The sequence below is a fragment of the Bos indicus x Bos taurus genome, chromosome 11 (assembly GCF_003369695.1).
Source record: "Bos indicus x Bos taurus breed Angus x Brahman F1 hybrid chromosome 11, Bos_hybrid_MaternalHap_v2.0, whole genome shotgun sequence".
In the NCBI taxonomy this organism is placed as follows: domain Eukaryota; kingdom Metazoa; phylum Chordata; class Mammalia; order Artiodactyla; family Bovidae; genus Bos; species Bos indicus x Bos taurus.
The window spans coordinates 94,602,742-94,624,879 of record NC_040086.1 but is presented as its reverse complement, the minus strand read 5'-3'; the positions used below and the strand labels follow the sequence as shown (position 1 = coordinate 94,624,879).

The window sequence follows — 22,138 nt, the reverse complement described above, 5'->3', positions numbered from 1 at the left end:
GGGGATGCCTCCAGCCCCCCACCCCAGCACCAGGGCCCATGCTTGGCCTCTGCCTGTCTTCTTGGTGGGTACAGATCTAACTACTCATGAGCCCGCAGCTCTCAGAATGCATGGGTACATGAACAACCTTAATTCCTGCACACACATTAGGAGGGTGTCCCCTTTCTAGATGAGGACACTGAGGTTCACAGAGGCCACCCAAAGTGCCCCTGGGAGGGGGCTCACCACAATGGCGTTGGCCAAGGCATTGACTCGGCTGATAACATCCTGGCCAGGCCACGACTGGGCGTCCTGCAGCCGCCGGTACTTCTCTGCAAAGCAGTGGATGCCAGGCTAAGCCCTGGGCAACCTCCTCCCCAGAGGTGCCCCATCCACCCTGTGCCGCCTGCAGAAGATGGGGACACTGATGGCGGTGTGTCTGGAGACTTAAGTGTCCTGGATGGGGAAACTGAGGCACAGAATGGCAAAACCACCTTCTTGAGGTGAATCCCACAATCTGGGATTCGCCCCCAGGTCAGAATGGCCCCATTTATCTGTGGTCTAGACTTCACCGAGGCCCCAGGATGCTGAGAAGATTCCCAATTCCCAGGCTGTGCCAACTGCTCCCCTCTCAGCCTACACTGATCCATACCCAGCGTCCCCTTCAACAGAGGCGGACGGCGCACCTGTCCGGTAGCAGCAGAGGAAGGGCAGCGGCTGCAGGCAGAGCAAAGAGCCCTCGGTGTGGGGTGCTGGGTCCCACGAAGGGCACTCCTCTGAGGGCACTGGCCAGGGTGGGAGAGGTGTCAGAGCCGCCTCCTGGCTCCCCACCGACTCCATGACCCACAGCCCATTCGGGCCTTGAAGGCACTTGCACGCCTGAGGGGGCACCAGGACGCGCGATCCTGGAGTTAGGAGGCGACGTGGGAACCGGAGGAGCGCCGCAACCAGCACTGGGTGGAGCAAGGCGGCCGCGGGGTTGGGGGCGGGGGTGCGGGGCGAGTCCCTCCAGGCTGCTGTGACTAGGTACCAGGTAGGTACTGGCAGCCTGGAGAAGGCGTGGCCAGACTTGGGTGTGGCCCGGTTGGCAGAGGTGGGTAGGGAAGCCAGGAGGTGGTGGGTGGAGCCAAAGGTGGGCGGGGCCTGGCAGCAGGAGGCGGGGCAGGCCGTACCCGGACAGAGAAGCCGCACCCACACCGGCGGCAGCAGCGAGGGTGTGACGTCCAGGGCGCCCAGATCCCAGCGGAAAAGCAGGCCGCCGGGAGGCGGCGCGCAGGCCCGTGCCCGGTGCATTTGCCCAGGGCTCAGCGCGCGGGCCCACAGGTGGAAGTCGGTGAGGTTGCCGCTGAAGGCGTCGCGCGCTGAGAAGCCACCGCCCAGAGAGTCCTGGTCCTGGCCCAGCACGAGGATGCCGTCAGGTGGCAGCGGGTGGCCGGCGCCCAGGCCCCGCGCCCCAGAGCGTCGCCGCCCGTCGGCGAACAGCGACCAGCGCCCGCCTAGCTGCTCCCACGTGACGCACACGTGATGCCAGCGGCCATCCGCTCGGAAGGCAGCGCGAAAGGGCGCGTGATGCCCGCGCACCACGAGCGCCGCGTGCACGGCTCCGCCCGGCTCGGCGAAGGCTCGAAGCTGCAGCGCGTTGGCCAGCGTGGGCACAGCCAGAGAGAAGAGTGCTGCCGGGTCGGACGAGGTGGCGTCCCACTGCACGTGCGCGCATGCTGTCAGCGCCCCCAGCGCTGGCAGAGGCGTCCGAAGTCGAGCCGCCCGGTCCGCGGATCTCTCGCTGAACATCAGTGTGGCCGTGGAGCGCGCGCCTGCGGGGATGCACAGGCGTCCGCCTCAGCTTTCCCACCTGCACACATCCTCCCGCCTCTGACAGCCCATTGTCACATCTGCAAAGCCCGCCCCCTTACGCTTCGGGTGACTCCCTCCTCGGGAAGGAAGAAATGGGGGCTCCAGTGCCCCTAACCCACGGCTAAACCCTCTACTCTCAGTCCAGGACAAGGGAATCTGAGATTGCGACTCGACCTCCTCTGGGCTCAAACCACAAACCTGTCACAGTGGGCTGCTATCTCGAGGTCACCAAAGCTCTCTTCCCCCCAGCCCCTACTTTCCAGGCCCCGGCCCAAACTCACGCCTCTGCGGGGGTCTTTGCAGAGGGGCTTCTCTTTGGCCCACCCAGATGGGGTCAGGCAGCTGCGCAGCAAGGAGCTCATCTGGGGGTGGCAGTACCAGGTGGCCCAACTGCTGCTCACAGGACTCTTGGGCCTGCCACCAACTCAGCCGCTGCCCTGGGAACTTGCACACCTCATCTGCAGTCTCCACTACCTCTCCAGGGGCCACTGGACCTGCAGGGTGGGAGAAGGGTCTATGGGGGAGAAGTGTGTGGGCATCTGACCCTTGTCGGGTGAGTGGGGTGACAGGGCAAGGACACTGGGCTTGGAGACATTCGGGGCTGGATGGGGCTGAACCCTGGCTATGCTAGCAAGTGTTGTCCCTTTGCTGGGTCTGTCGTGTCATCTGTGTAGTGGTAGGAATGAGACGGACATGAGTGATGCTTTCAGCCCAGGGCTTGGTATAGTGGGGCTGAACTAAACTGCACATCCTCCTTCCTTTGCATTCCAGGCCACTGTGGCACATGGACCAGGGGCTGGCTGAGCTGGGGGAGGGGAGAGCCTCTCTGGGGCATCCCTCATACCAACCTGTGACCCAAGGGTTCCTTAATTCACCTGGAGAGTTGGAAGGGGTCCCAGAGAGACTCCTTATCTGAGAGAGAAGACAGGTGGGGTCTGAGTTAGATCCCCACACCCATATGTGCTGTCATTGAATGCCTACTGTGTGCTCCAGCAGGGTACATTGGAGGTTGCAGGCCCTGCAGTCAGACCTGGATTCATCCAGAGTGTGATCTTAGGCAGGTCGCTTCATTGCCCTGAGCCTGTTCCTAGCATCTGAAGTGAAAGTGAAAGTGTTAGTCGCTTAGTTGTGTCCAGCTCTTTGTAATGCTATGGACCATAGCCTGCCAGGCTCCTCTGTCCATGGAATTCTCCAGGCAAGAATACTGGGGTGGGTTGCCATTCCCTTCTCTGGGGGATCTTTCCAACCCAGGGATCGAATCTGAGTCTCCTGCATTGCATGTGGATTCTGAACCACCAGGGAAGCCCTAGCATCTATTGGATGCTTTATTCTAGTTCTGTGCCAGAGGCTTAGCTTGTTTAACCTTTGCAGTTACCTCATGATGTGAGGTGGCCACTTGGAACCCTAGCAGCTTTGAATCCCCTTGGCCTCCTCCCCTCCACCCCCTGCCTCCCGGAAGTTCAGGTACCAGGAAGGCTAGGAGGCAGTAGCACCAGGGGGCCATTCTGGATCCAGCAGGAGAAGCAGGTGAGGAACAGCAGAGATCACGGGCGTGGCTGGTGTAGACTGAGGAAGGAAAAAAGCACAGGAAGGCAGCTCAGTGTCCCGCCTTGCTGTGCTACCCGCTCTGTCATCTTGGCCCTTGTTTGGCTCCCAGACCCCACTGGGCTGGAAGCCCAGGATGGGATGGCCCCCAGGAGGGGTGACATTCACTTGCACAAAAGGGATGGTCTCCAGGAGCCTCTTCCAGGACTGCAGCTGGGAAACACTGTATCCCTGGTGAGCTGGTGGGGAGGAGGGTGGGGACAGCAACAGCCCCCTGGCTGGAGAGGGATGGAAACCAAGTGCGGGGTCTCCTGAGGTGGGAGGGGAGGGAGGGAGAGTGAGCTCCCGACCCTGTAGGTTTCCTTGTGTTCTTTGTGCTTCTCAGCCTGGCATTCAAGGCTCTGTGCAATCAGGCTTCTGCTGAGCTCTCTGGCTCTCATCATTTCCCCACACTGCCACCTTTCCCTTGCTCCCCACACTGCTCCCATTTCCCCAATCCGCATCCCTTCTCCAGACCTTTGGCCACGCTGTCCCTCCTTCCCAGACTGACCTCCCACTCCCTCGGAGACACCATCTACAAATCAGCTCGCTGTCACTCCATCCACCCAGCACCTGCGGCAGACCTGCCACTGCCAGGTGCTGTAGTTAGCTGAGGAGACCCTAATCACAGGTGATTTGGGGTTGCTCTTGGCAGCCTAGTGGGGGTGAGGGCGGGGTTCAGGTCTGAAAGAGCCCTGGTCAGGCACAAATGGTCTCAGAAAACACTGGAAGTGAAGTCATGCCCCACTGGGTCCCACCATTTGGCCTCAGGTCACCTGGAAGTCTAGAGCCATCACCAATGATAATTTGTTCCCTTTCTCCTTTCCCAGATAAACTTTGTAAGCATGAAAATCAAACCCCAGCCCGGGAGGACACGGAGAGTCACACTTTTGGGACTCTGAAAAGCACCAAACTTATTGTCACTTTCCTCCCCTCTTTTAAACAGCACTTGTGTCCCTCAGGGTCCCACTCCCAACCCCAAGTCGCTGGGGAATTTTAAGAGTCTGGTCCGGGCACACAGTGTGACTCAATAACTGCTGACTGCCTGCCCCTCTGTTCACATTTGTCCGTGTTTGTCCCCACAAACTCCCTGGCACCCCCCTTCCTTGCTCACCGAACACTCGTTGGCATTCAAAAGAGAGGCGAAGTTTGGTCGCCCCACTGCACGTCCCTTCTTCACAAGAGGCCAGTGGGGAGTCCCTCGTAAGCTGATGGGCCCCGGCGGGGGGCGGAGGGGGGGGCGCAAAGGGCTCCCCTTCACCTGTGCTGATCCCGCCCCTGTTCACAGCCCGGGTCTTCACCGGCTTCGCCTGGTGCCTGGGATCTGCTCAATCTCTGCGAGGTCTCAGGGACCAGAGGTTGGCGTCAGCGATCTCTCCTCCTGGAGCTCCCGCAGGACCAACGGGTGCGGGGCGGCGCTAGGAGACCCCGCCCCTTGGCCCTAGCCCTCCATTGCGGCGATTCCCCTGCCTGTGCGCTCCGGACTGGGCAGGCGCGGGCCGGCAGGAGGTGTTTGAGTCATGGAGGAGGAGGGGATCAGTCTCTGGACGGGACCCGTGTCACAACTCCCCACAACACACAGGTAAAGTCACTCTTATTAGAAAGGGCACCTGGTGAGTCTCGGATAAGTTTGTGGAAACCCGAGGCATCTTGGACTCCCCAGTTGCATCTCAGGCAGGATGAGGAGGGAGCATCCAGCACCTCACCTCCTGCGTGTCCTGAACTGGTCCCCTACAGACCTCATCCCCTTTACCTTCAACCCCATGTGAGGAGGGGCCGTCATGCTCATTTTCCAGATGAGGACTCAGAGCTCTCATCCCAGGTTAGACAGCTGGCCAGTGGGAGAAGCTGGCCTGGAACCCTTCATCCAGGTCATGCAACGGGTAACACAGGCAGAATTCCCTGGTGATCTAGTGGTTAGGACTCAGTGGCTTTCACTGAGGAGGACCCTGGTTCAATCCCTGGTCAAGGAACTAAGATCCCACAAGGCATGCAGACAAAAGAGTGGGGGAAAAGGTAACATGGGAAACAGGGAGAGAGGGAGAAGCCCTGTTTGGAAGAAAGGGAATAGAAGGGTTTTGGTTTCTGAATCCCATGGAGAGAGGACCCTTGCAGGCTACAGTCCATGGGGTTGCAAAGTCAGATGCAGCTGAACATCTAACACTACACTACACCCCTCCCAGCCTCCTTTGTCTGCCTTCTGGTCCTCCTGGCCTTCCTGTCCCATCCCGAATCCCCCCTGTAATCTAAGTTATGACCTTACCCATCCTTGGCAAAGCCCCCACCCCTGGGGCTCCCATCTCACTCCCTCCCTTCCTTGGGGTCACATTTCCCAGGAGTCGCTCTTGGAGATAACCCAGTACTGTAGGGTTGGGGGTGTGTGCTCGTGGATCCTGAGCCATTGGGACTGGCTTGGACAGTGGCCCTGCCTAATCTCACCTCCCCAGAGCCTGGGTATTGTCTGACGGGCAGCCAAGAGCCATTCATTGGCTTTATGGGCAGGCGGCTCTGACAGGCCCCTTGTCTCCATAGACAAAGCCCAGAGGCTGTGGGTGAGTGATAGCCATGGGGCCCTTGGGCTCATTGTCTGAGTAGATGGAGGGTGGTGAGGACAGCCAGGGTCCTCCTTCCGGGGCCTGGCCCTGGGCCAGTCCCTCAGCCAAACTGTTCCTGGTCCGGGGCTAAGAGTTTTAGAAGGAGCCCAGCAGCTGGAGTGTTTTTACTTTGGGGTTACAACAAGCCCCCCAGAATGGGAATTTGGCCATCAACCAACTTTTATGTGACCTGGGCAAGTATCTCTGCTTCGTGTCTTCTTGCACCAAAGGTGGAGAATCGCTCCTTCCTGTCAGGGACGTAGAAGGTGGCTGTGAGAAGAGCTATGTGAGTATTGGTGTTGGAGGAGCCCCACAACCTGGACCTATTGTCCAGGATGGGCTTCTGCTCTACAGACCGGCTCCCTTGCCGTTCCCACACCTCCACATACTCAGGGTCCTGAGAAACCCAGACAAGCCTGGAACCTGCCTCCCCTCTTACCTGCTCCAGTCCTTTCTCCCCTGGGCAGTCAGAGCAGTTTCTCTAAAATTCCCATCCACTGCTTAAAACCCTTCTGTGGCTCCCTGGTGCTCCAGGAGAAAATCCAGCCCTGGGCACCTGGCTGACTTGACCCATCTCTGCCCTCCTTCCTCCCCACTGGGCCTCTTCCCCTTTACTCGGTAGCCCAGCCTGTGGTCAGGCTGAACAGCTCCCCTTTCTCACCCCTGGGCCTTTGCACATGCTAGTCCCTCTGCCCGGGACTAGGCAGGAGCACCCCACTTCCAAGTCCTTTCTGGCTTGTTTCTACTCATCCTTCAGGTGTCTGCTTAGACCTTCCAGGATGCTTTCCCTGCATCCTAAGCTGCTTCATGGGCTCCTGAATCTCTTCAAAAGCCAGGGAACTGTCTGCCTTCCCTCCACGTCCCCAGCCCCTGGCAAAAGCTTGACAGAGGCAGCACTTTGTTGAAGCACTAAAGAAACGATCCCACAGATCTCGACACACCTGGACACACACTTTGTGACTCTGAGGTTTGCGTGTGAGCCCATGCTCTGATTGGCGTGAGTCACAGGGCAGTGGGAAGAGGACTCGGCTTAATGGGCTCCCAGGGCCTGCAATCGCACCACCAGCTGTGGCCGGTGCACAGACACTCCCATCCTTCCTCTGCCCCTACCTGTCCCCACCTGTCACTGGGGCAGCTCCAGAAGTGGGGAGCTGGAGGCTGCTGATGTAGTGGCCTTGAGCTGGAAGTCAGACCCCCTCCCTTCCCCCACCCCCACTCCAGGCCCCTCTGCCACCAGCCAGCCTAGAGACACAAAAGACTCCAAGTCTCCTCTCTGGGTCTCGGCTTCCCTGCTGTGTAAAATGGGGCCCTTCACCACACTTTAGAGAGAGTGATCAGGAACATCTGTGAGATGCCTAGAGCCTGGACACATCGGGTGCTCAGTAAATACCTGTTAGTATTAGGAGGGAACCAAGAACCAGAGGGAAGAGACGTGTGGTCACAGAGCAAGTTCCTGGCACCACCTGTCTGCTTCACTTTCCACTTTCCTCAATGGGAGCCTGTCCCTTCCATCTCTTTTCTCCAAGCTTAAACATGTTTTTACCTCCACCCGATGTGACAGTGAATAGGTGGTGGGTTCAGGGTTTCTCCTGGGAGCAATGACATGTTCTAAAATTGGTTATGGTGATGATTACACAGTTCCCCGGTGGCTCAGATGGTAAAGTGTCTGCCTACAATGCCGGAGACCTGGGTTTGATCCCTGGGTCGGGAAGATCCCCTGGAGAAGGAAATGGCAACCCCCTCTAGTACTCTTGCCTGGAAAGTCCCATGAACGGAGGAGCCTGGTGGGCTGCAGTCCATGGGGTCGTGAAGAGTTGGACACAACTGAGCCACTTCACTTTCAATTTCACACAATTCCAATGAATGTACTAAAAATGAGTTGGGTGCTTTAAATGAATGAATGTATGCTATGTGAATTATATTTCGATAAAGCCGTTATTGTTATTTTTTTAAAAAGAGCAATACTTGGGATTTCCCTGGCAGACCCGTGGTTAAGATTCTGAACTTCCAAAGCAGAGCATATGGATTCAGTCCCTGGTCAGGGCACTAAGGTCCCACGTGCTGCCCAGTGTGACAAAAAACAAAAATAAAGCAAAGCAACCCCCTTCCCCCAATTAAAAAAGCAATGCTGTACAAGAAAAGTGCTGGTTTAGAGATGGAGGCTCTGCCTGTTAGTAGAAGCACAAACTCCTTGAGCCCAGTTCCCTCATCTGTGATTTGGATCCTATTCCCTACCTTGCCTTCCTAGCAGGAACTTGCAGGATCTGGTGGGAAAGTTGAGTTGTAATATGACCAGTACCAGTATGGTTTTTATAAAACTAGTTTTCTTACTCCAGATGTTGACTGGAGAAAGAAATGAACAAATACTTCACCACAGAGGAAATACAAAGTGAAACATATAAGGGGAAAAGTAGTCCTCAGTTTATTCCTTTTATTCAATAAAAACAGAAACAATATTAAGGTATCATTTTAGGATACCAATTTCATAAAAACCTTTAAAAAGTGATAATATACTCTGTATGGGCTCACAGAAGTAAAATCAATACATCCAGATATTGTGACATAATATAAAATAGCATAATCCTTTTGGAAATCAATAGAGTCTTAAGAGGAGAAATAAGGAGTAATATTTGTTATTGTTCAGTTGTTCAGTCATGTCCAGCTTTTTGCAGCCCCATGGACTGCAGCACACCAGGCTTCCCTGTCCTTCACTGTCTCCTGGAGTGAGATATGCTCAGACTCATGTCTGTTCAGTTGATGATGCCATCCAACCATCTCATCCTCTGTCACCCTCTTCTTCTCCCACCCTCAATCTATCCCAGCATCAGTGAAAGTGAAAGTGGCTCAGTCGTGTCTGACTCTTTGCAACCCCATGGACTATACAGTCATGAAATTCTCCAGGCCAGAATACTGGAGTGGGTAGCTGTTGCCTTCTCCAGGGGATCTTCCCAATCCACAGATGGAACCCAGGTCTTGTGCATTGCAGGCACATTCTTTACCAGGTGAGCCGCCAGGGAAGCCCATCTCAGCATCAGGATCTTAGTCAATTAGTGGGCTCTTCGCATCAGGTGGCCAAAGTATCAGGGCCAAAGGTGGCTTCAGCATCAGCCCTTCCAATGAGTATTCAGGGTTGATTTCCTTTAGGATTGCCTGGTTTGATCTCCTTGCTGTCCAAGGGACTAAAAAATTAACGTTTTTTATTCAAAAAATATTAACATCTTTGATTGAAGTAAGTCTACCGTGTGGGATTTATGTTTGGGAGGCACCCAACTAAATGAACATGAAAATGTTCCTCACAGCATTATATATAGTATTGAAAACATTGGAAGCTTCCTATGCCCAACAAGTACATTATGGCTTATCCCCTTGAAAAATACTATTAAACCGTTAAAAATGAGAATTATGGGACTGTCTTGGTGGTCCAGTGGTTAAGACTCCACCCTTCCACTGCAGGGGGCATGGGTAATATCCGTGGTTGGGGAACAAAGATTCTGCATGCCATGTGGCACAGCCAAAATGTAAAAAAGAGAGAGAGAGACAGAGAATTATAAAAACAACATAGTGATAAAGAAGCTGCAAATGACCTAACGGTAAAAGAAACAAAGCAGGAGGCAAAAAATAGATGTGATGTGGTAACTAAACACCACTCTGTGTAGACTGTGACAGATACTATGGTGACCAACACAGCATTTTCTTCCCACTGTCCTCCTCCTTTATTCTCAGAATATTTACTTTCTCAGCTTTCCTTGAGCTGTGACTAGCCATGTTACCAATAAGATATAAACCAAAGTCTCCTGGACGGATTCAGGGAAGTATCTTTCTTTACTGATAAATGGGATTGTCACAGCTTTCACCATCCCTCTCTTCTGTTCTCATTCTGCATTGAATTTAGACAAGATGCCTGGCGCTGCAACAGCCTTCTTGTGGGCCATGAGGCAGCAAGCTTGTTAAAAGGCAACCTATCGAGGATGGTGGAGCATCAAGGTTGAAAGAGCCTGGGTCCATCACATCACTGTGCTGCAGGAACACACCTGCGGCCAGTCTTTTGGTATACAAGGAAAAGAAACCCCCATTTTATTGAAAGCATTGTTACTGTTAGCTGCTGCTGAGAGTGTTCTTAACTGATGAATGAGCAAAGACTCAAAAATATAGTGGATAGTGTACAAGATTTGAAGTTGGACAGACTGGGGTTCCAATCCTATTCCCCACACTATGTTATTGTGTGACTTCAGGCAAGCCTTTTCCCCCTATGGGCCTCAGTTTCCTCTGCTAATGACACCCACCTGTTGGGCTTTTCAAGGATGGAATGACATGATGGATTTGGAAGTGCTTAGTTAACAGGTCTGTGGGGTCGCTGGGAGTCGGACACGACTGAGCAACTTTCCTTTCACTTTTCACTTTCATGCATTGGAGAAGGAAATGGCAACCCACTCCAGTGTTCTTGCCTGGAGAATCCCAGGGATGGGGGAGCCTGGTGGGCTGCCGTCTCTGGGATCTCACAGAGTCGGACACGACTGAAGCGACTTAGCAGCAGCAGCAGCAAACAGGAAAGTGGTATTCAGGTTTAGTCTCAACAAACTGAAAGCTAGAGGTAAAACAAAAGGAAAGGAGCCAGCGTGGCTAGTGTGTCAGAGGAGGGGAACTGGTTATGAAATTTTTTCTCTTTCTTTTTTTTTTTTTGTACTCGAGTATTCTTCAAGGCTGCTCTGGCTCTCGCTCCTCCAGGCTGTGACCCAGCTTGGCATGGAAGGACCTGCACCCAAGGCAGAGGGCTGTTTCTTGGTCTTGTGTGGAGGCAACAGCAGATGGAGCTCGTGGCTCACGGCAGAGCAGGCCGGGGTGTGGGACTCCTCACCTGGCCCCGGCAGGCGGACGGGTGCCGGGGAGGCTGGGCATTAGCGGCTGTGACTCGCGGTAAAAATAATCAGGGAAGGACAGCTGCTTCCTTGTCAGCAACCAAGAGGGAAATAAAGCTCACGTCCCCTCCAGCGAAAACCTGCTCTCTGGGTCCCCTGGCTCCTGCCACCAACTGCTCGATGTCTGCGTGCCAATCCAATTTGAACGCCTGCGAGTCACCCCAGAGAGGGCTCATTTTAACTTCATCAAGTGCAGAGAAAAACACCAGGCTGGAGATGCGGGAGGGGAGGCCTCGCTGCCCGGGGGCCTGGTAGGGGATGGGATCCTGGGGCTGCTGCCCCTCTAGTGTGGGACTTGGGGCCCCTGGCTCCTAATATGGTTCAGCCAAGGCTCGCTGAGCGCCCAGTGTGGCTTCCCCGAAGTCGAGAGGATGCCCTTTAGCTCAGCTCAGGAAGTCCTTTCCGATGTCCTCAACCTCTCCTAGCCCCTCTCCTCTCCAAAACCCTCCTTTGGCTGTCCCAGGCTCTCCACGAAGGCCCAGACTCATGTCCTCAACGTCTCTCTGACTCTGCATTTACCCTGCCTTCTTTTTGTTTCTCGGCCTGGTGGATGTCTACAAATTCTAGAAAGTTCCTAGTCATGCTTTAAGACTCAGGGATGCTGGCTGCTTCCCCCCCACCCCCACCCCGCCCCAGGTGGAGTGAGATGCTCTCCCTGGTCCCTGCAGGATTTTGTATGTCCCTCTGTTTTCACAGGGGACTGTGTAGGGGGGTGTCCCTCCCTCCCTTCTCCTCCTATCTCTCTTTCCTTCTGTGTTTCCAACAAGTGCACTGAGCCCTCCTCTCCACCAGGGCCTGTGCGGGGTGCCCAAACAGGTGTGAACCCCAGCCAGTCTCTGTAGCACAAGGACAGGTGAGTCTCTGGCCACAGACTCAGCATAGCAACACAGCTGCCCAGAAACAGCCACCTACAGACGACAAAGTGAGGAATCACATTTGTGTATGTTTCTTTTTCTTTAAAAAACAATTTTTATTATTTTTCGCTGTGCTGCGTCTTTGAAGCTCTACAAGGGCTTTTTCAGTTGCAGTGTGTGGGCTTTCCATTGCGGTGGCTTCTCTTGTTGCAAAGCGCAGGATCTAGAGCCCAGGGTCAGTAGTTGGGGTGCACGGGCTTAGTTGCCCCAGAGCGTGTAGAATCCTCCCAGATCAGGGATTGAACCTGTGTCCCCTGTACCGGCAGGTGGACTCTTAACCACTGGACCACAAGGAAGTCCTATGTATCTTTCCTTTTTTCCTTTTTGGTTTCTTAATCAAGGACTGTTTCTGACACAAGAGACATTTCTGACCCCGACTCTGATTACGAGAGACTTACATTTATAGTTTATTCATTTATTCTTTTTATGAGCATGTAGTGCTTTAATAATCAAGGTGGAAAATAAATGTTTCAATAATAAAAATGGAATAATAATAACGATAATTTGAAAATGAATGTTGACCTTTTTGCGGGGCTTCGTCTCTAAGGCCTGCCTCCTCAGGAGGTCATTAGTTTGCCTGCACCCTTAGGAGACAGCACGGTGTCCTGGGCAACCAGAGCCAGGGACAAAGAACCAGGACTTTAGGACATTACCACCTGCTCATCCCCCACCAGGGAACTGGGGTGGTTGTTGTTGAGCCCCCAGCCCATCTGTGATGCCAACTTCTGTCCCTGGCTTTCAGGGGCAGGACTCTGGGATGGTGGTGGTTGTTTATTTTGCATGTTTGGTAATTTGGACAAATCCGACAGTTGAATTGTTCCTTAGGCCACAGTAGACTATCCTGGCATCAAGGAGGCTGTGCCAGCATGTCCGGGCTAAGGCTCTGGCTGGGTGTGCTGGGAGCTGTTGTGGTGGGCCTTTTGGAGGAAGGTGGGTGGATGAGGTGAGAGGAAGAAGATGGAAGTCTAGGTGTGTATAGGGCTGGGAAGGAGGGAGTGAAGACAGGCCTGGAGATGGAAACTGGGAAGTTACCATGAGGCTCAGAGAGGTGAAGGGACTCTCTGGAGGACACACAGCAGGAGTGGCTGAGGTGGGCTTTGACCTTGATTCTGACTAACAGTCACACTCGTCCCCCACAAGTAAGTGGCAGTGCTAACCTGAGACATGCTCTCCGGGTTGACCTTGGAGCGCTCTACACTTGTGTCTTCTCAACCCCACACACTGGCCTCTAGATGAACTTTCTTGAGAGAGGTCAGGCCAACCCCAGTGGGCTCCTGTACGGTCCTGTACCCGAGAGGACAGATAGGGAAGCCTCTTCTGTTAATTCTGAACTACTGAGAGTAGGGTGGAGAGTGTCCTGCTTGGGAGTCAGGCAGACTAGGGTTCACCGTACACTAGCTGTGGTGGACACTTGTCACATCCTAGGGGTCCCGCACACCCACTTCTTTTGGGGAATGCCCCTCTGCCCACCATTCCTCTGATTCCACTCCAGCTGTCTCTCCTCAAAAGCAAATAAGCAACATAAGCACACCAAGAATGGGCCTGGGACATGGTTTGGCCATTCCTCTAGTCGTGTGTGGCCCTCGCTGTGCCATTCAGAGCTCACGAGGTGCCTGGTGAGTGAGAAGAGCAGGAGTCCTGACTCTGGAGTTTTGGAGTTGGAAAGATGTGAACCTGGAGCTGCTTGTGGTCACATATCATGGGTTTAAGTTTGGCTGCATATAAGAAAAAATTCCAAATAAAAGTGGCTTAAACATGCAATTATTTGGGATTTTTTGCATGTAAAAGAAGACTTATGGTGGTCAGTTCAGGGCTCATATGACAAGCACTGACATCCAGCCTCACCCCATGGCCCAAAATAGCTGCCAGAGCTCCAGCCATTACACCCATATTTTAGGCAACAGGAAGGCAGAAAGGGGAGAAGAGCAAAAGAGGTGCTTCTTCCAGCTGAGTCAGCTTGCCTTCCCTTAGGCAGCCTTTCCAGGATTACTATAGAATATTTCTATTTGTGTATCACTTGTTGCAAGGGAGTTTGAAAAAGCTCATTTATCACCTGGATGCTTTGCTGCTTCAAGTATTTAAAACTGGGCTTCTGTCTCTGTCACAGGCCACTTTTCTGTTCTATCCATATGAAGTGGGAGGAAATAAAGTCAGTTGAGAGCAAAGCACTCATGAGATAGGAGATAGAGTGAGGGAGAATGGGGTGGGGGGGGAAGGAGAGAGAAAAAGAGTGGGAGACAGGAAGAGATGCAAGGACAGAGAGGCAGGGGGAGATGAGGACCTCACCAAATCCCCCAGGCAGAAGGGTGGCTGAAGCCAGCCTCATCCTTCAACCTCCCGGTTGCGTGGATCAGCAAGCACTTCCTTTTCTCCAGCCAGGATGAATTCGGTTTCTGTCACTTGTAACTGGAAGAGGGTGATGAACTTGGACATGGATTTGCCTTCTTTGAGCCTTGATTTTTCCTTCCAAGAAGTGAAGATCCTATTGCCCACCAGGTGGCGCTGTGACAAGGATTCATTGTGATGATACCTGCCCGGCTCCAGGTAGGGAGCTCAGCCCGGTGGCCTGAAAGCCCTGATCTTCATCCAGTTATTTCCACCTGTCCAGCTCCAGGGGTTGTGCTCCACGATTGCTGGGGGTTTACATGGAACCGACTCCACGTCTGACCCGGGAGGCTGGCTAGACTCAGGGCAGTTTTCCAAACACCTGAGTGTGTGTGTGTGTTAGTTGCTTAGTCATGTCACAACTCTTTGACACCATGGACTAGCCTGTCAGGCTCCTCTGTCCATGGAATTCTCCAGGAAAGAATCCTGGAATGGGTTGCCATTTCCTTCTCCAGAGGATCTTCCTGACCCAGGGATCGAACCTGGGTCTCCTGCATTACAGGCAGATTCTTTACCATCTGAGCTATAAAAGTCACCTGAGTAGTGGGATGGAAACTGAAGAAGCCCCCAAATGAAGAGATGAATGGAGGGAGGGCTGGAGAAATTCCTGGAACAGAAACAACAGCTGCCACCTTGTCATAAGGGGCTGTGTCCATGGGTACAAGCAGAGGAGCTTAGACCCCTGACCTAAGTGGGCCTGAAACCTGGGGTGGGAATTCCTTCTTGCTCTGGGGAGATCAGTCTTTTGTTCTATTAAAGTCTTCACCTGGTTGTATGAGATCCACCCATATGACAGAGGATAATTAGATTTTTTTTTCCCTCCTTCCCTTTTGGGTGGCATACAGGATCTTAGTTCCTCAACTGGGGATTGATCCTGTGCCCTCTGCAGTGGAAGGGTGAAGTCTTAATCAATGGACCACCAGGGAAGTTCATGCCTTACTCAAAGTCCACCAATTTAAATGTTAATCTCATCCAAAAACATCTTTACACAGAATAATGTTTAACCAAACATCTGGGCACGGTGGCTCAGCCAAGGTGACACATAAAATCAATATCATATAGTGCTTAGGTTAGTATTTTGGTGAATAATCAAGAATGAAAATCAGGAGAGGGGACAGCTTTATAATTCTCCCTACCACACGTGGGCCTGTAGCCCAGGTTACCAGGATACCCCAGTCAGGGTATCCATGCTCCTGGCCAAGGCTAGTCACCCTAGGATGGGCACACGAGACAGGTGGCCCATTGGGTCTTCTACTAGAATTTCTGGGAAACTTTCCTGTGCTCGTCTAACTGGGAGAGCCAAACCAGAGGAGTGGTGGTCCTCTCTGCCACGTTTTAGAGAAAAATCAAGCGAAAGCAAAGCCAGCCCAGAAGAGAGCAAATCCAAGATCAGGACAGAGTTCTGGAGACCATCTTTAGGGCATCTTTTATGTGGTGGCTCAGATAGTAGAGAAAAAAAAAAGTGCAAATGTTAGTCGCTCAGTCATGTCCGACTCTTTGCGACCCCATGGATGGTAGCCTGCCAGGCTCCTCTGTCCAAGGAATCTCCAGGAAGAATACTGGAATGGGTTGTCATTCCCTTCTCCAGGGCATCTTCATGTACTGGAATCCAGCCAGCCCTGAACAATTTTGCTAAAAACCAGTTCTCCAAAAGCCAGTTCCATTTAAAATTATTAAGTCTCTTAAAAAGTAAGCAATTTGCCAAATGAATCAAAGTATCTATTAAAAATTATTTCTTTTAACTAGGCAAGCCCATGACCTCTGTTGCCAAGAGCTACTCGCCGTTCGAAAATCAGCACCTGGTAACCTGTTGGACCCTAGAAGAGACTGATGACCATGCCACATCGAGTAGCCTGAGATTTAAGCTGTCCCTTGTGAACTGGTGTTTTCTGATCCTCCAAGTCATCAGGACAGTGGGCCCAGCAGCACTTCATCCTATGGTAAAAACACTACATTGGAGTTTGAGCCCAACGAGGCCTAGAGGACAGAATTTACGTGATTCTGCAGCCTCGATGTTATCGAGGTCCACTGCAGATGTCGCTCCCTCAACTCGCACCTCAGGCCTCAACTCTGAGCCTGATGAAAGCGAAAGTGAAAATGTTAGTCGCTCAGTCCTGTCTGACTCTTTGCGACCCCATGGACTCTAGTCCGCCAGGCTCTTCTGTCCATGGAGTTCTCCAGGCAAGAATACTGGAGTGGGTTGCCATTTTCTTCTCCAGGGGATCTTCCCAACCCAGGGATCAAGCCTGGGTTTCGCGCGTTGCGGGCAGATGCTTTACTGTGTGAGCCACCAGGGAAGCGTCTGAGCCTGCTGCCTCACTCTTATAAGGGCCCCTGTGATCACTCTGGGCCCCCCTGGATAATCCAGGATAATCTTCTCATTTCAAGATCCTTAATTTAAATGGTATCTGCAAAGTCCCTTTTACTATGTAAGGTAACATCTTCACAGGTTGCAGGGACTTGGCCATCAGCATGTTTGGGGGTGGGCATTATTCAGCCTACGGCACCTACCAGTGACGTGGACATTCACCCATTGCTTCCTTTCCTCCATGCAATGACTTGATGATCGATCAGCTGGAACCTTGCTGGAGGTGATAAAAGCTCTGATCCTCCAGCTGTCCTCCCCCTCCCCCTAGACCCTCCAGCTGCACGTGACCCACTCCACATGATCTCCTGGTTTAGCCCCTGCCTTACTTAGGACGGGGGCAGACACATGTGGGTCACTCTGGGCTTATTTCTCTCTGGCTACAGAATGCAATAAATCAGTCTGCTTCTGAGCCAGCAGCACTGACAGAGAATGGCATTTGCCATGTGCCTGGCACTTCACCAGCTTTTTGCTGACACACAGGGTGGGCTTTTCTCTCCTTTATGGGTGTGGAAGGCTCAGAGAGGCCATGTGGCTTGCTCAAGGTCACATAGCGTGGAAGTGGCAGATTGGATCTGAGGTCCAGGGTACTCCAGATCCCGACCCTTACCCCCCAGTAAAGCCATAGACGGGCCTCACGGATGGCACCTTCTCCTCATGTCTGCATTCTTTTCCCTTGGCCCAAGTTCAGCAGGAGTCGGCCAGTGGCTCTTGGGAACAGAAGATATTAGGCTTCCTGTGCGGGGGGCCCCCGGCCCCCGAACTGCTGTCACCTTTTAATAGATTTCTTGGGGAACGAGTAATTTGTTGCTGGTTCAGGCTCGGTGTTCAACAGGAAGTCCCTGCAGGCCTGGAAGGTCAGTATGAAGCGACTCAAAGGCGACGCTGGAGGAGGATGCGGGTCAGTGCCGGCCGCCGAGCTCAGCCGCACTGCCAATTACCGCCTGGCCTGCTTCCTGCCGCAGACGCGCCCAGGGCCAGGGCTTTGAACCCTGGCAGGGAGGCCAGCTTCCAGTAAACAACCCAGGGCAGTGGGCAGATTGACAGCAGAAATGCAGGGGCCGGCTGGCCACTGGTGCTGCTTACCGCTCCTGCGGGCAGATGGACAGGACCGCAGTCCCCTGGGGGGTCCCCACAGTCGGGGGGCTGGGGGCCATCAGCATGTCTGAGCCTCACTCTGAGTACAGAGCCTTCTGCCACGTCCAGTGGGGTTTCTCAGCCATCATTTCTGGGCCATGGAAGATGCTTTTTTTCTGGGTGAGGGGATGAGCCTGGTCTGGGTCCCTTTCTCGGTCACCAGCCTGGGAGCAGGGGTTTGGGGAAAGAGCCCACAGAGGGTCACCAGTGTCCTGATTTTTTTCTCTCTCCGAAAGCCTTGGAAATATTTGGGGGCAATGGTAGCGCTGCCAGGCTTTCCACCACCATTTTATTTGGCAGTTAAAGGACATGTGCTCGGTGCATGATTTCATTTGTGTGAAGCTGTGGAATTTTGAGATATTAGTAAGTGATTGCCTTTATGAGGGACTGACTGGAGGAAGCATGAGGGATCTTTCTGGGGTTGGTGGGAATGTTGTGTATCTTGGTTGGGTGCTGATTACACGTTTGTCAAAACCCATCCAACTGTGTCTTTCAAAGCTGTCCATTTTACTGTATGCAAACTCTACCTCAACGAGAGAAGATAAAGGGTAAGAAAGGGGATGCAGAGGCCTGGAGAACTGGGGACAGATAGACAGACAGACAGACACACTTTTCCCTTCTTGGATTTGGGTAGAAATCATCAATGAGTGCCATTTCCACTGGGTCAAAGACCATTGGGAATAGGCTATGCACTCAGTCTTAAAGCAGTACCCGCAAATTACTTTTTAATTATAAAGAGGAAAATTAGCCTTACACATGGAGAAACCTGGCGGACCCCACCTTACCCAATTGATTAAACTTACCGCCAATTTTGGGACAAGCCAATATCAATGCCCCCTAATGTAGTGCCCGGAGAAAAGACACATCACTTATGAGGACCTCCTGTCAAAAATGCTTACCTGCCAAAATCACTGGACAAGTCCACGTTGAAGAAAATTCTTTTGAACTAGCCTGGCCTTTTCATGAACAACAAAAAGCAAGCCTGGAGACTATTCCAGATTGAAGGTTAAAGAGTCACAGAGACTGAATTCAGTGGAGCTCCCTGATTGGATCCTGATCACAAAAATCATGATATCAGAGAAACTGCCTGTAGACAGGATATTAGGGTATAATCCTGAACACATACCGCATTTCTGGAATGTGACAATGGTGTCATGGTTTTGTAGGGAATGCCCTGCTTATTAGGAGGCTGGGCTGGGACAATTGATGGGATCCTGGATCATAAAAATCATAGAGGTTTTATTGGGATAACTGCGGGTGTTTGAAAGTGAACTGAATATTAGATAGTAATACTAAATCCTTATAGTGGTATTGTGTTTGTGTAGGAGAATGTCCTTGTTTTCAGTAGATGTGTCCTGTAGCATTTAGGATAGAGCATTGTGTGATTTTCAATTTGATTCAGCAGGGAGAGAAAGTTGAGAGAGAATGTTTCATTGTACTACTCTTGCAACTTTCTGAAGGCTTGAAAAACTTCAAAATAAAAAAGTTGAGAATAAGTAATGCATAGGGAGAGAGAAGTGGAGGGAAAAAAGGCAGAGGCTCAAAGAGGAAAATAAGAATGACTGGAGGACTTCCCTGGTGGTCCAGTGGTGAAGTTTCTGTGCTTCCACTGAAGGAGTCACGGGTTTGATCCCTAGTCAGGGAAGTTCTGTGTACTTCAGCCAAAGATAAATAAATAAGTAAAATAGTATTCTCTAAAAAAATAAAAAAAGAATGACCATCAGCAACGTATTATGACTGTTTATAATACAATTTTTTACAAACACAATGTACATCTATATACATTATAAAGTTGGAGCCGTATATATTCTGCCCCATTTCTCATTCTTTCCCCTGTGTCATTAAACATACATTGAAAACATAATTTTTAATGGCTTTGTATATTCCATCATAAATTATTTAGCCATTCACCTGTTGTTTGACATTAAAGTGGTTTCTAGATTTTTATTATGATAATCTATTATAATATCCAATGTATGTAATCCATTAGTCAACATATAGCCAATGTATATAATACATTATCCAATATAGATCTGATATATAATCCACTATAACATCCAATATGGACTATCATAAATAATGTCACAACGCACAGTTTCACACCCCTATCTTTGTCTGAGGAGAGAGTCATAGAGGGAAGTTCTGAGTTAAATGTTCCGAACTTTTTTAAGGATCTTGAGCTATTTTTTTTAAGGTAGACAGGATATTAGATAATAATCCTGAGCCCATATCACATTTCCGGAATGTGACAATGGTATTGTGGTTTTGTAGGAGAAAGCCCTGGTTATTAGGAGACTTTGCAGGAGTATTTATCTGACAACTGAATTCAGTGTGAGAACTTGATGGGATGCTGGATCATAAAAATCATTGAGGTTTTAGTGGGATAACTGGGGGAATTTTAAAGTGGATTGAATATTAAATAGAAATACTGAATCCTTAAGTAAAACTAAATCTGTGTAGTGGTATTGTGTTTATATAAAAGAATGTCCTTTGTTTTTGCGAGATTTGTCCTCTAGAATTTAGGGTGGAGTGTTGCATGATTTTTCAGTTGATTCAGTGGGGAGAGAGGGAGAGAGAAAGGGAACTATTTTATTGCAGTATAGTTGATATACAAAAAACTGCACTGCTTAGCATGAGAGCTGCCCTCTTAACAAAATTTGAAGGGCACAATAGGATGTTGCTAATTCAGGTACTTGTTGTATGGGATCTTGAATTATTTTGGCCAGTGGCTTTCCAGAAAGGTTGTACTCATGAGCAGATGGCAAAAGTGCTCATTTTGTCACATCATCGCTAACACTGAGGATTATTACCAGGAAAAATTCTTTGATCGATTTGATGACAGTAGCTTATTAATTGATGAGAATGTTCCCATGAATGCATTTTCATCCTTCTCTCACTGGACTGTTGGGACTTGGCCATTCTCCCTGTCTCCAGCCCCTTCCCCCGACTTGGTGGCTATGACGTCATTCTCCCTTGGGCCCTGCCTGCCTCCTTGCCTGCTTCTTCTCTCCACCCTTTGCCCGCTCCTCATCCTTACCTGCATGACAAGCAATACCATCCCTGGCCTCTGTCCTTGGCTCCCTTCTCTGCCTCTGCCCACTCTCTTGAAGCATCTCATTCACACTCAAGACTTGCATGGCCTTCTCCCTGCTGTCTTGCACCTCCCTCCCCAACCAGACCTCCAATGCAATATATCCCAAAGGGACCCATGTGACCTTCCTGCCACCACCCATCCTGCCACCCAAGTCAGACCCCTGGAGAACATCAACTCTTCCGTTTCTGCTGCTCCTCCCATCTCACTTCTGACCACCTCCCGTTTGACCTTCTGTAATATTTCTTGAGACTGTTCCCTTCTTACCATCATCACTGCTCCCACCCTTATTCAGATCATCTTCACCTCCTCCCTGGCCCATGAGTGTAGTTTCCTCCCGCATGGCCTATTTCCAGAGTCTCCCTGTCTACCCCACCCTTTGACCAGCTGCCAAGTTGATTTGCAGGATACACGGACATGAGGTCCTGCCTGCCTTTGTCCCTGCTGAGTTTCCGGCTTCTCACTCCCTTTCACTGAATGCCTTCCAACATGCCTCCAAGTGTCTGCTCAGACTCTCCACCTCCTAAAGCTCCCATTCTCTTTCCTGCAACCCCAGCTAGCTGACTCCTACTCATCTTTTCAGTTTTGTTTACAATCCCATGTTCTCTGTGATGCACTTACTGTTGCTTTTCCTCCTCCGGGGGAGCCGTCCTCTCTCTTTTGAACCTCTTTGTACCCTGTGAAATTTCTATCAGAACTTTCTGGCCCTCTAAGCTTCTTATATTGATTCTTGTATCCATTTCCCTTGAGGGCAGAGTCTTTGTGTTCCCGAGCCCAGCACAGTGCCAGACACAGAACTGGAGTTTGTTTAAGGGATGTCTAAATGAATGAATGAATGAGGTAGCATTTGCCTTGCTGTGGGAGGGCATGGCATGTCCAGACCATGGTGAAGATAGGGAACTAGATCGAGGCACACAGTCAGAGGCTTGGTTTGAGGAAGCAGCTGTCACTGTGGTCCAGCGACCTTCAGGATACCCTGTCTCTGGGTGACACTCTGCTCAAACTTTCTTCGTCAAGTGGGAATCCCATTCTTCCAAGAGAAGTTGCAGTGCTTCTCCGCTTGCACACCTCCCGTGGCTCCCCAGTGCCCTCGGGACAGGCCCAGCTTCTGAGTCAGCCGATGAAGCCCTTCAAAATGGGATGTATTCTCATGACTTCCTTGTGACTTGTGCAGACCCTTGATGGGAAGAAGGGAGGATACCCATTCCTGCTCACCATCAGCTGGGTGGGCAAACTCATGGCTCTTCTCATCTGCTGAGGCTAAGTAGTTAAATAAACTCTCATCTCAGGTCCCACTTGCAATGATTGGGATTGTCTTG

The 22,138-nt window shown here is 51.4% G+C and overlaps 1 protein-coding gene across 1 annotated transcript in view; it reads right to left on the bottom strand.

Moving 5' to 3' along the window:
• The window catches only part of ADGRD2 (adhesion G protein-coupled receptor D2), a 30,086-nt gene extending 25,294 nt beyond the window's left edge, over positions 1 to 4,792 (bottom strand). The window contains exons 1-7 of the mRNA XM_027556236.1: positions 4,532 to 4,792; positions 3,302 to 3,399; positions 2,682 to 2,745; positions 2,115 to 2,327; positions 1,152 to 1,793; positions 666 to 764; positions 226 to 311 (exon numbers count right to left, since the gene is read on the bottom strand). Of these exons, the coding sequence (XP_027412037.1) occupies positions 226 to 311; positions 666 to 764; positions 1,152 to 1,793; positions 2,115 to 2,327; positions 2,682 to 2,745; positions 3,302 to 3,337 (1,140 nt within the window). The 5' untranslated portion in view covers positions 3,338 to 3,399; positions 4,532 to 4,792. The remainder of the gene's footprint in view (positions 1 to 225; positions 312 to 665; positions 765 to 1,151; positions 1,794 to 2,114; positions 2,328 to 2,681; positions 2,746 to 3,301; positions 3,400 to 4,531) is intronic.
• Positions 4,793 to 22,138: the final 17,346 nt, after the last annotated feature.